This window comes from Desmodus rotundus, chromosome 4 (genome assembly GCF_022682495.2).
Source record: "Desmodus rotundus isolate HL8 chromosome 4, HLdesRot8A.1, whole genome shotgun sequence".
NCBI lineage: Eukaryota > Metazoa > Chordata > Mammalia > Chiroptera > Phyllostomidae > Desmodus > Desmodus rotundus.
In genome coordinates, this window is record NC_071390.1 from 172,389,528 (window position 1) to 172,402,754 (window position 13,227).

Below are 13,227 nucleotides of genomic sequence, written 5' to 3' on the forward strand. Positions count from 1 at the left end.
CCTGAAACAGGCCTGCTGATCTTCCAGACTGACGTAATCTGGTACCGTGGTAGATACTCTCATAGTTCAATAGTTAATCAGTAATTTGACCTTGTGAGGAGAGCTCTGCACATGGACGGCAAGAGGGAACAAACGACTTGCACAACCATATGGGATTCAGGTAGTTCTTTAATTTAGAAGAGACTTACCTTGAGTTCTTTCTTTCTAGCATCAGCTGGGTCATTTTTAACAGCATCAGTAACAATGGGTGCCCGAAGCTCTGAAATAATTTCTGAAACCTGGTAAGGAAAGTTAAAATTCAGAGTACACGCTTTAATACATGTTCCATGTCAGAAAGTGACACCAAACTGCTACATAAAACTCCAATTAGCATCCACAATCTCATGAAAAATAGAGCAAAATATACAAGTAAAAATGGTACACATTCTCTTTGCTAGAAAAAAATGACCAAACAATATATCTTGACTAAACACTCTAAGATTATGGGAAGATAACAGGCACCTAGGTATTGAAGATTAAGTTTTCTTTGCTGCCTAGAATCTGTACCTCCCTCCCTTGTTCAGCTCCATGGGAGCCAAACATAAAAACCAGAATACTCATTTATTGTTCCTTTGGATATACAACGCCTAAACAATGGCAGCACAACTAAAGACCTTCCTTTCAGAGCCCCTAGAGCTGGCAGATTCAAGAAAAGGATGCACCCCAAAGGAGGGAGCTCATACAGACACTGGATACCCACTCACTGGGAATGCTGAAGAAGGGGTTCACGTATAAGTGTGTGCACACAAGGAGGACTGGAAAAGGCAAACTCTGAATTAACTTACAACCCTGCGATGGTATGATTTTATGAAAAGCAATGATACAGGTCTTTCTTTTTTGACTATCCCAGAGAGAATAACACTTGGCAACAGTAATATCATAGTATATTTATTTCTGTATTTACAAAGCAGTTCATGAACATTATTTCATTGAACAATGAAAGGATAAAGCCACAGAGAACCAGAGGGGATTTGAACTTGGATGTGTACAACTTGAGCCAGGTCTCACTCTACCGACCAATGCCCGATATCACCTCTTCCCTAACCTGCTCCATTTCAAACTGATACAATAGTAAGTATGCCAAGAGCAGATGATTCTTTTTTAATCATAGCAACAATACATCATCCTGTCATTTGAGTTTATTCTTTTTTAGTAGTTTATTTTTTATTGTATTTTGTTTTCCATCACCATTTATCCCCCTATACGCTCTTCTACCACCACCCACCCTGCTCCCTCCTGCAATCACCACACTGTTGGCCGTGACCATGAGTTCTTAGGAGGAGATAGTTTTGTGTGAGTGTGTGTGTGTGTGTGTGTGTGTGTGTGTGTGTGTGTGTGAGAGAGAGAGAGAGAGAGAGAGAGAGAGAGAGAGAGAGAGAGAGAGAAGATTTGGATTTAAGTTTAAAAACTTGATAGAGGCAAAATTAAAATAAAGGCAGTTAAGGATAAAGTGGAAAGTACTGAAAAGAAACTAAGACAATCCTCAGTTATTGATCAGCAAAGAAAATTACTCACAATTTGTGTTCTCTTGTTATCATCCATAATGATGTGGAGCAGTCTCTCCACAAGAAAAGAAATCAGGGACATGGGGGTTGTGGGTAGAGTAAGAATCTCCTGCAAAATAGCCAGCAGTCGTTTCCTGTGTTCAAAAAGATGATTCTAACTTAGCCACGACAGTAGAAACACATGTTATCTCTTAACATTTCACCTAGTCCGCAGACAAAACACATTTGTCTCAGTTCTTTTTTATATTTGTTACTTTAGGTACAAAAATTTATGTACAGATTTTAGGTCAAAAATTCATGTTCTGCAAAAAAATAATTTTTATAAATCATCTTACAATCTTTCACAAATTAACATGATGAAGTGACAAGATATCAGAAGTGAATCAAATATCTTAGATAGTATTACTAGCCCTGTGTCATAAAGATAGATTTTTAAGCATAAACCTGTAATTTCATTGATCTATTCTGAAGAAAATGAATTAAGACCTCATATATTTTATATTCTTATACACACACACACTCACATATATGGGGGAAGAAGGGAGGAAAGGGTATATTTTCTGTTACATGTTAAACATATAAAAGGAAAGAGAATACTTTTTATAACATGTTAGAGAGCTATGTTGGTTTGCAGTTGTGAGTATGCAAAATAGCTTATTCTTATGTTATTTATTATTGTATTATTTTCCATGAAAACCTTTTGCCTGTCCCTGTATATTTAATTATATGGTAACAAGACTGCATTTCAATACAGGATTAGAAGAACAAATTAGAACTAAAGTTAACATTTAGACGTACCTTCCTCCTTCTTCACTGGCATCTAAAGACTTGATAATTAGAATCAGTTGCTGACCTATGAACTCTTTTGTCATCAAATGTCCAAAGAAGGCAAAATCATTTCTCTGTTCATCATTAACAGTTGGAATGCTCTGAATATAACTAAAACAAGAAGAATTAAAAGTGTAGAATGTGTTAAGAAACATTAAACAGCTCCCCATTAGGTCAGAAAAGGCTTTTATTTTCTTCAGTTCACATTAATATAAACATATGGATGTTTATACCACATGATACTAATTTGGTCTATAGAGTAAACTCTACACTATCGTCATGAACTTTTCTGTAAAGAAAATTACTGACTTGAATCAAAAGAATTTGGAAAATGTATTTTCATTGAAGATTCAAATTTCCTATGGGAAATCTTCAAAAGGTACATATTTATCTCTCTCAAAATAATAATTATTTCATTGTCACTAGTACTCTTATGTTTCTTTATTTTTCTACTACAGTTGATATTCAATATTATTATATATTAGTGTATGTCACTATTATGCTCAATTATAAAGTTCTGAATCTCTTCTCCAAAATCCAATTTCATAAAGAGCTAGTCTTCCATCATCATCCCTAATTAACCATCATTTTGTTTAAAATAGTAGTGTGCTGGCCAGGTGGCCCAGTTAGTTGGAACATCAACCCATACACCAAAAGGTAGTGAGTTTGATTCCCAGTCAGGGCACATACCCAGGGTGCGGGTTCAATTCCTGGTCAGGGCACATACGGGAGGCAACAGATCAATATTTCTCTCTTACACTGATGTTTCTCTCTGTGTGTGTCTCTCCTCCTTCCTTCCCCCCCCAAAAATAAATATATCCTAGGGTGAGGATTAAAAAATTTTTTTAATTTTAAAATAGTACTAACAATAGGAACTACGTAAGTAATCCATGAATACAATGTCCTTTAAAAAATCAGAAAACATAGATCACTTCACGATTTTGTATTATCCTTGCTTGAAGGCCCTACTCACCTTTGTATTGTTCTTATTTTAGTGTAAGTACTACTGAACAACAGCATCAACTCTCCTTGTATTCCTACCATCACTGCCCAAATTAAAACCTTTTACAGTCCTCACCTAGATTCAATAGCCTACAGAAGATCTCCCTTTTGGAATGTGTGTGGTAGGAAGCTACTTAAAAGAAGAACTAGGAATTTAAACATAAACAACTAAGTGCCTTTGGGTTGGAATATGAAAAACAGCAATCAGGATGAAAAATGTCATTTTAAAATGTCAACAAAAATCAAGAATTGCAGAATTATGTACGATGAATTAATTCATTCATCTCATAAATCTCTGGTCATGAGGCTAGGACATTTAAGGGCACCAGCTGCCCTTTGGGCTCTAGCAGGAAACTAAAGCAAAGCTACAAAACAAATTTTTATCCACATCAGCAGGTCAGTAGAGTTACTGATCTCTAATAGGCTAAAAATCTTTCATTCATCTCTGAATCCCTTCCTACTTTACCCCAGCTTTAGTACAATGCATAGCATCAAAGAGTAGTTCTTTTCATTAATATGTAACAAATCCTAAACTGTATAAATGTAACTTAAAAAAGAACCAACTTTAATCACCATACAATCATCTTTTTACCCAGTTTAAAAGGTATTCATTATGATGAAGTGATCCCTCATTTAATATCCCTGATTCCTCAGATAACAGAAAATTGTTTCATATCAGAATTCTGAGCTACTAACTTCCCACTACAAAATGCATACAAATGTATTTCTGAGATTATCATGAAAGAATTTTTCCGTTTAATTTTGTTTCTGTATTTGAGTATAACAATCCTATCTAGTAATATTGCTCCAAAAAGAAAATCATTCTATTTCTTAAGTATTCTTTACATAATAAGTAAAACACAACTGTTAAGTTTTCCTCTCTATAAATGAAAAAAACAAATTGACTGAGTTATTTCAAAACTCACAGATTAAGTGACAAAAGAAATATAAGAATAAGGAATCAAACTCTTTATAGGTTTATATTAACTAAGAATTAATCAATTTGTGAGCGCTCCTTGAGGAGAGGTTTCCCCTTTATGTTATTTAAACATTTAACATATCCTCATATTTTTATATCTTGTCTATCTTCTATAAGCATTTATCACTTTTACATTAATACATATTACTGAGCATTATATCAAATTCATTCTTTGAAAATATTCCAACATGATCCAAACAGCATTATAATGAACACTCTAATTAAATGTCAAAACCTGAAATAATTACCATTAAAACACTTAGTAGATTCACATGTTTTTCATGATGTTATTTTGACCTTAAGCTGTAAGTTTCCATATTCACTCACATTTAAGAAATTTATCCAAGATTTAATATTTTGCATACAATATTCAAATGCATTTATAGCTTGCTCCCTAACTTATATGTGAGACCATTAAGCAAAATCAGAATAGTATATTTCATACAAAGAAAATTCAGTCCCATAATTCATATCATAGGCAAGCTTTTACCAATGCAACGAAAGCATAGTTAAAAATCGACACATTAATTATCTATCAAAATGTATATAACCTTAGGCCCAGCAATTCTACTTCTGGGAATCAACCCCACAAAACCCCAGACATACATAAAAATGTACAAGGAAGTTTAACGCACCTTTATTATCAGTAAAAACTGTAAACAAAATACCCATCAACAGAGGAGTAAATTAAATGATACCACCACACTATGGAATAATATGCTGTTGTTAAGGCTGTGACAGATTTACGTACACCAACATATAATGACCTCAGACATCAGTAAAAAAAAATTATGTATAGTGTGCTATATTTAAAAAAGCATCTCTGCCTTTAGTATATGTACATGTAAATGTAGAGAAAGGTATGAAAGTATACACCCCAAATTATTTAGCTGTTAACTCCAAGGAAATCAATGAAATTGAGGAATTAGAAGATAAAAGAGGGAATTCACATTTTTATTCTATATACATCTGTATTGGAATTTTGACAAGAATGCATTCATGTTTCACTTATATAATTTTAAATTAAGTGAAATAGGTAAAAACTAGAGTAATTCAAGTAACTGTTTCTAAAAGCCAATTTTGAAAAAATTTTTAAAAACAAAAAGCCAAATAGTACCATTTTTAATTAAAACTAAAACCGGTCACAAACGCCCACCCTGTCAGTTGGAAAACTATGGCCCATGCACCAGATCCAGCCTACTGCTTGTTTCTCTATAGCTGGCAAGCTAAGATTTTTTTCATTTTTAAATAGTAGTTTAAAATAAATATCTATATGAGAAATATTTACGTGTGTAAATATACATATGTGAAAAATTAAACAAAATTCAAATTTTAGCGTCAATAGAAGTTTTATCAACAGTGCCACTTAGGCATTACACGTTGTCATTGGCTATTTTCGCGTTACCACAGTAGAACTGCTCAGTGTGACAAAGACAGTGTAGCCCGCACACTCTGAAACATCTACTCCCTGGCACTTAAAAAAAGTTTGCCAACCAATTTCAGAGTAAGACATCATCAACCTTATGGAGAAATGTTTTGACAGTTTTCAGGAAATGTCCCTAAGCATATTGACTTCACTCTTTCTTCAGAAAGACTCAATGGACATACCTATTTATCTCTGCCTGTCCAAAAACACGGTTTTTAATTCATTCCCAACCAGGCCTGTCTTTGAGGGAGGAGGAGGCTGGGAGACTGACACAGGGAGCAACACAAGTACATTCCAAACCAAAGGAAAAAATTGTACCTCAGTAAATACTCGGCATACACTACAGGCTCTGGCAAAATCTGCTCTAAAAATTCTTCACCTTCATCTCCTTTTGACTTCAAATATTCACAAAGGGCACGCCAATACAAAGCAATTTCAGGAGTCAGTGTTTCCATTGGAATCAATTTCCTTCATTTAAAAGGGAGAAAATAAGAAAAAGCATGATCTTAATATGCAGTTGAAAATTTGAACTAAACAGAAAAATGGAAATGAGAAACAAACTAGATGTGTAACCACCAATCTTTTAAAAACTGCAAAGTCATTAACTTATCCACAAAAAAAGAATGAAAAAATTTAGACCAAAAAAATAAATCAAAGGAGCAAACATACTATAGGGGTGCATGCTGTTGAACTTTCCACGGTAGGCTAATGCAAAAATCAAAGTAACAAAATAAAAAAACGCAGCTAAAGTAGTCTATGATAAAGTACTGAGTTCTTACACAAGGGAGAAAAAAGAAAAAAGGATATCCACCTGAATTAAAAAATAAAAAAGAGAGAGGGGCAGATAAAAACTATTGGTACAATCTAAAGGAATGGGAGGAGGAAACTAACCTTCATTATAGAAGTTCATCACATTTCAATATAATTCAAACTATAATGAATACCTTATATACCTGTCATTGTTATTTTTACAGATTTCTGCCAGTTCATTAAGAGGAGTCACTGAAAATAAGGCATTGAGAACAGAGTTGGCCACTTCGGAAGAATTTTCCACATCCAACCGATGCAGCAACTCTAATATATTTCCTTCAGTAAAATGGAGCCAGCCTTGGAGAAGATGCTTCTGCGTTGCTTGCTTCACAGCTTCTGTTAAGTCATTTGAAACACAGGTAAACAGAGGCTTTCTCTAGCTTCCATTTCCTGTATTTTGTCTGTTTTCATTAATTTACCAGATCAGTCTTAACATAGATTTTTACAATAGAAATGGAAAGAGACTAAGAGGCAGAACAAAGCATACTAACGAAATAATAGAAGGACAATGGTATTGCAAAAATCACTATGATGTTCATTTCCAAATAAAAATGAGAAAGGTCAGAAGTAAATACACAAGCACTACCTCAACCTTGCATTTCTTCTCTAGGTTCAGTGAGCTTCACATCTTAGTCTACACTGCATAACACCCATTATTTCCTCTGTTGACTGACCTCATCTATTACACGTGATGCTATTTGGAGTAGTGAATTGTACAAGCATGTATGACTGAACAAACTTTATTCTCAGTTTTTAAAGTCATCCTAATCATTAATCCTGTGACAATTAATTCTCAAACTGAGGTTTTCTTGCCATAGCAAAATTAAGCCATTTTAGCCTTCTCACAGGGACTAGAAATTTAAACTAGATCAGGGGTGTCAAACTCATTTTAACCAGGGGCCACATCAGCCTCATGGTTGCCTTCAAAGGGCTGAATGTAATTTTAGGACTATACAAGTATAACTACCCTTAAGAGTTAAGCGAGAGCTTGGCGCTGCCACCGGGTAGAAACAAGGTGGAGGGCCGGATTCGGCCCACAGGTCTTGTGTTTGCCACCTGTGAACTAGATCATTCCTCATCATTCTTGTAAGCAGATGCTCTAATTTTCACATACGAGAAAAAAAACTAACAAGATTATACCAGTATGGCCATTCCTGATTGCTGTTTCCAACACATGAAACATATTCATAGCAAGATACACAAAGGGGAACCCAAAAAAACGGAATGTATTTATAAAAAATTCTGAATTTATTTAATCTTACATGTTTAAACTTCAGTCACCTTCAAAGTACTCTACATTGGATACAATACATCTATTGAGATGTTTTTTCCACTGCTCAAAACAGTTTTTAAACTCATCCATTTGGCTGCCTTTTAGTGCTTCTGCCTTTTTTGTTTGTTTGTTTCACCTCTTCCACATTGGCAAAATGTTTCCCTTTGAGGCCTTTTTTCATCCAGGGAAACAAAAAAAGCGAGATCAGGTCAACAGGGAGGTGGGGCACAGCAGTCATGCTGCTTTTTGATCAAAAACTGCTCAACACTCAGAGCAGTGTGGGCAGGTGTGCTCCTAAAGCACCCGTCATGAAATGGGCAAAAGCACTGAAAGAGTCTTCAGAAAAAAAAATTCACTGAATCTGAATACAACCTCTCACAACAATGCCAGCTGGCACACTGATACAGGTGGGTTCCTAGAACACTCACCTAGCAGGGGAGGCCTGTACAACAAAGGGCCCACCCTCCAGAAGATAATTCCAGTTTTGGGGGGGATCCCCCTACACAAAGGAGATAGATAGCATTTTAATAAAAGAAAGAGTTCTAAAAAGGAGATCGTGCCCTACTTCTAATATAAATTAGCTCCATAGCTGTAAGCTATGGTTTCTCCATTTGTAAAACTCGGGAGAATTGAAGTAAACTCTGCTCCTTCTAAGTATAAAGATCTTTAACTTTAGGAAATGTTTTTCTATACAATACACTAAGATAAATTTCTATGGGCTGTGGAAATAATAGGCTTACTTGACTTAATTTAGGACACCTGTTTCCTAATTTTTTTTACTTCTGAACTCAAAATTGACGAAAGTTTTGTACATAAGGTTGTCTGTCTTACCTGATCTGTCATTAAGACCTTGCTGAAGGAGCATTACTCTCTGAGCAATGGACATAGTCCTTATATGAACCTTTTCAGCTAAAACCTTTAAAGAAATGATAACAATAATAATAAAAAGATGGTCATTAAACTCAACAGAATTCACACGTTTCATAACTAGTACTATCTCCTTCCCCTACGAAAATTATCCAGAATCTCCAAAAAAATTAATATCTGGTAACATATTAAATTACCTATACTCTCAGTATGTACAAATCTCAATTAATGAAATCATTATTATGTCCCAAATATTTTTAAAAACTATTTTAACAATACGGCTTTTTGACTTTAAAGGATACACCTACACAAACTATTGAACTTACTTACCTGATACGCCTGCTTTCTGACAGCCACTTTCACATCCCTGGTGCGCCCTACAATCTTTGACAAAGTCTTTGCTGATGGCACAATACATGATAATACTGCCCGCCTGACTTCTGGATTTGAATCATTTTCAATCATAGTAGCATAGGCTAAAAACAGAGCAACACATTTTAGTACATTAAAGAAACATTATTTCTTTAACCATAATCATAAGATAGCCCACAATGTGATATTTAATAGCATCTTTAAAAGGATTTAAAAATGTATCATTTTTGGCCTTACACATTTAATTGTAGCTGAAGATTTTTTTTCCTGCCAACTTCACTTAAAAAAGACAGAATGGGAAATTACTAAAAGGACTGGGCATGAAGGCTAAATCAAAAACAAATAGCACTAAAGATCATGGAAAATTCATCACTAAGTTTATGTGTCTGCTACTCTTCAAAATTAAAAGAATGTAGCAAGCAATTTATTTTTTTACTGATATGGCTTTAAAAAGGGCTCATTACTATTTTGATTTATAATGACTTCTAAAAAGAAATAATTTCTGGTTTTACTGAGATAAAATCCATTCATGTATTTAAACGTTTATTCACCCCTACTTCTCAAACTTTTCCTAGCTTCGTATACAAACACATGTTGACCAGTAAACGTGTGTTTTCTACGTTATTATATGCATCATTTAACACCAAAAAATATCAACTACCACCAGTTACCAAAATGGATTATAAAGCTTCTAACAGGAAGAAAGAGAAAAATGAACAAAAGCATGCCCCCAAAATACTCAGGCTATCTTTATGAGCCCAGACATAGAGAAAATTTCTTAAATAAAAGATAAAAAGTGCAAATCATAAAGAGATTCATAATTTTGACATTAGGAATTCTGTCCAACAAGCGACATCCCAAAAAGTGAAATAATAAGCCATCTAAACTAGGAAGAGACCTACAATTCATATAACCCAAGATTTCTTTTCATATAAAGAACTCCAATAAATCAATAAGATAAACCAACAGAAAAATGGGCGGAACACATTAACAAGCATTATATAACAGAAGAAATATAACTGGCTGTTAAATATCCAAAAAGATGCATAACAATGACATACATCACACAATTAGATAAACAAAAAATCTGACAATACCAAACGTTGGAGAGGATATGAATCAATGAAGACTTGTATGTATTTTTTTCCCCAAATCCTTACCCGAGGACATATATTCATTGATTTTAGACAGAGAGGGAGGAAGGGAGAGAGGGAGAGAAAGAGAGGGGGAGGGGACGGGGAGGGAAAGAGAGAAAGAAACATGGACTGCCTCCCATATGCTCCCCCACCAGGGACTGAACCCACAACCTCGGTGTGTTCCTTGACTGGGAATCCAACTCGCAACCTTTTGGTGCAACAGGCGACGCTCTGACCACTGAGCCACAAAGGCCAGGGCTATTTGTATGCACTTTTATTGGGAATATTAATTGGTAAACTGTTTTACACAACACTTGTATCTTATCTAATAAAGCTGAATGCACATTTATACACTAGAAAACCTTTCACCTATACACCAGAAACCATTTATGAGTTCAGAGAAACAACATTGTTTAAGAGCAAAATACCTGAAAACAACTAGAAGGTCCATAAGTATTAGAAATAAATTGTGTTATGCTCGTAAGACAGAATGCTACAAAACAGTACATAAACAGATTAACATGGATGAAAGTTATAGTTAGAAATAATGTTGAGAGCCCAGAAAAATATAGTATAACCTATATAGCCTGCAAAATGATATGCAAACCTTAAGATTAGAGGTACATACATGTAGTTAATTGTTTAAACAAAAAGATAAGAGAATTCACCCAAAATCATTACCTCTGTGAGAGAGCGAGGTAACTGGGATGGGACCTAAGTTAGGCTCCAAAGTTATTGATGAGGCTCTATTTTTGACACCTGGCTGGTGTCTCCTTGGGTTTTTTAAAAATCATATATCTGTTCATATATATTGTTCATAATAAAAATTTCACCTACTGATAAGTTAACCCCTCACCGGAACTGAAAAAGCACTTCGGTAGCTACACATACCATTAGACACCGAGCATTCCTCATCTTTGGGGTCCTGAAGTCGTGAAAGAGCCAGAACGGCCTGTAGCCTCACATTTGGGATTTTATCTTTCAATCTTATAAGCATGGCTTCCTTAATTTTATCAAACAAGTCATCGTCAATCTGGGCATTTTCTGGCATATTCCCCAAGAGCTTGTTTATGAGTTGGCACACTCTAAATCTCACCGCATTGCTGTTTGCTTCATGAGACTGAAATGGAAACAACCAAAATTTAGTTACATACCATTACTAAATAACCACATACCATTTGAATTCTATGCTACCCTGATCCACTCGCATACTAAAAATACATTATACAAGGTCTCAAAATATACAGTCTAAAGTGTTTGCTAAACTACAGGAGTGTATTCATTCCTCTTTGTAGAAATTCCTCTTACTTTGCTTTAAAATACAGAACTGACTTAAAACAAATATGTATGAGACCTGGTTTAGAGAGGTCATTAAAAATTTAATGCTGGAGTTATTTTAAAAGTCCACCTTTTAATCTTAATGACAGTTTTAAAATTTCCAATAAAAAGCAGACACTTTCTCACTTACCAGATATTTCAATCTCTAAAATATACAAACTCCCATGGCCCTTTTAGTACAGCAAAATGTTCTATAATTACCGCTCCAAAGTTCGAGCTGTCATAATACCTTTAATAGAAAAGAAAACAAATAATCCAAAATGCCACCGTCTTCCTCTTCATCCTCCTCCTCACTCGACTGGTGAAATGAGGTGACGAACTTGGCTGCAAATTCTATCACCCTCTCCACCACTGGTTCACGTTTGTAGACCACCATAGCGTACTTAAGGTAATGAAGGAATTCCTCGTGAAAAACTGTTTTATCCTCCATCTGAAAGGCAAAAGAGACCCTTCACAGGCTGCACTGATAAAATTATTCCTTATTTTCCCAACTCGACCCTACACCTGCTGAAAGCCTTGGCCGTAATTCAACTGAAGTCATTATATAGTAAACCCTGAGCTATACAAACCATCAAATGGAAATCAATTTGCACAAATTTCTCTCCAAAGAGATTTACTTTTCCCAGGGAGAAAACAGCCGTGAATTTTGGCAAAGAAACGATTCCCTTTTCCCCCCAATATCCCTGAATTCTCAGCATGCCTTGGTCCCAGGTTAGTAAAAATACGCTTCATGAACCCAAGATCAGCAGTGGCTTTAATGTTTTTCTCATATTTAGCCTTACTATTGCACAGAAAGTTCCTTTTGATATAACTTTCACATCCTGTCTCAGATCTTTCAAGTCCTATTATTTATGCTGACTTACAATTTTTCTTGGACCTTAAGATAATTTATTTTTTCGAAATTCATTGTCTTATTCTTCGCGCGGCTCCACTCAAGACAAACAAAACAAGCAGTATTTACGTGAATAGGTCTTAAGAGCCAGGTCCTAGTAATTAATTTGCTATTTGGTGATTTGATTCAATTTAACCACGGGGAGCGGTTAGTGTAGGTTGACTGATGGTCGGCGTTTCCGACACGACCTGATGGACAACCACTGAAGCAGAGCACCCAAGATCTACCCTGAGACCCAACAATGGGTGCCCGGTCGCCTCCGGAGCTCGTCAATGTTTCTCTCCAAGTTCACCGTCTACAAAGAATTAACGGTCCGCCCTGGAGGCCGTTGTGGAGAGAGGGGTTGCCCGGAGATCTCCCTCCAGGGAGGCTGGAGGTCGGGAGGTTTAACGAGGTTGGAGTCGCGGGGCGACGAGTCCGGAGGGTCTCGGGAGGGCGAGGGGCAGCAGCGGCCAGAAGCTCCGGGGTCGGGCGCGCTTACCGTGCGGTAGGTGCGGCTCAGCGCCACCACTAGCTTCGCCTGGTTCTGGTGCGACTGCTGCGCCAGCTTGAAGGCCTCTTTAATCGGTAGCGGCTTCTTCTCTGCCCCCATGGTGGCGCGACTCCGCGGGGACGATCCCTGTCGGCGATCGGCTGTAGCGGGACCGACAGACCACTAGGTTAATTTCCAGTCCGTCCAAAATATCTTCTGCCGGCCTCTGAGCGCCCAGGGCGTGGTTACCGCCTGAGCGTTTAAACAACTCCCGCGGGAGAAGGAAAT

At 36.3% G+C, this 13,227-nt stretch overlaps 1 protein-coding gene across 2 annotated transcripts in view; it reads right to left on the reverse strand.

The window, feature by feature from the left end:
• NCAPG (non-SMC condensin I complex subunit G) overlaps nt 1-13,199 on the reverse strand; it is a 34,240-nt gene extending 21,041 nt beyond the window's left edge. Inside the window, exons 1-10 of one of the 2 annotated variants that reach the window (XM_024573880.3) lie at nt 12,949-13,199; nt 11,805-12,005; nt 11,129-11,357; nt 9,060-9,205; nt 8,694-8,778; nt 6,733-6,925; nt 6,098-6,247; nt 2,343-2,483; nt 1,555-1,678; nt 189-278 (exon numbers count right to left, since the gene is read on the reverse strand). In XM_024573880.3, coding sequence (XP_024429648.2) covers nt 189-278; nt 1,555-1,678; nt 2,343-2,483; nt 6,098-6,247; nt 6,733-6,925; nt 8,694-8,778; nt 9,060-9,205; nt 11,129-11,357; nt 11,805-12,005; nt 12,949-13,059 — 1,470 coding nt within the window. In that variant the 5' untranslated portion in view covers nt 13,060-13,199. Of the gene's footprint in view, nt 1-188; nt 279-1,554; nt 1,679-2,342; nt 2,484-6,097; nt 6,248-6,723; nt 6,926-8,693; nt 8,779-9,059; nt 9,206-11,128; nt 11,358-11,804; nt 12,006-12,948 lie in introns of both variants that reach the window. The other variant, XM_045182955.2, reaches the window with a different exon arrangement.
• Between the last annotated feature and the right edge of the window lie 28 nt (nt 13,200-13,227).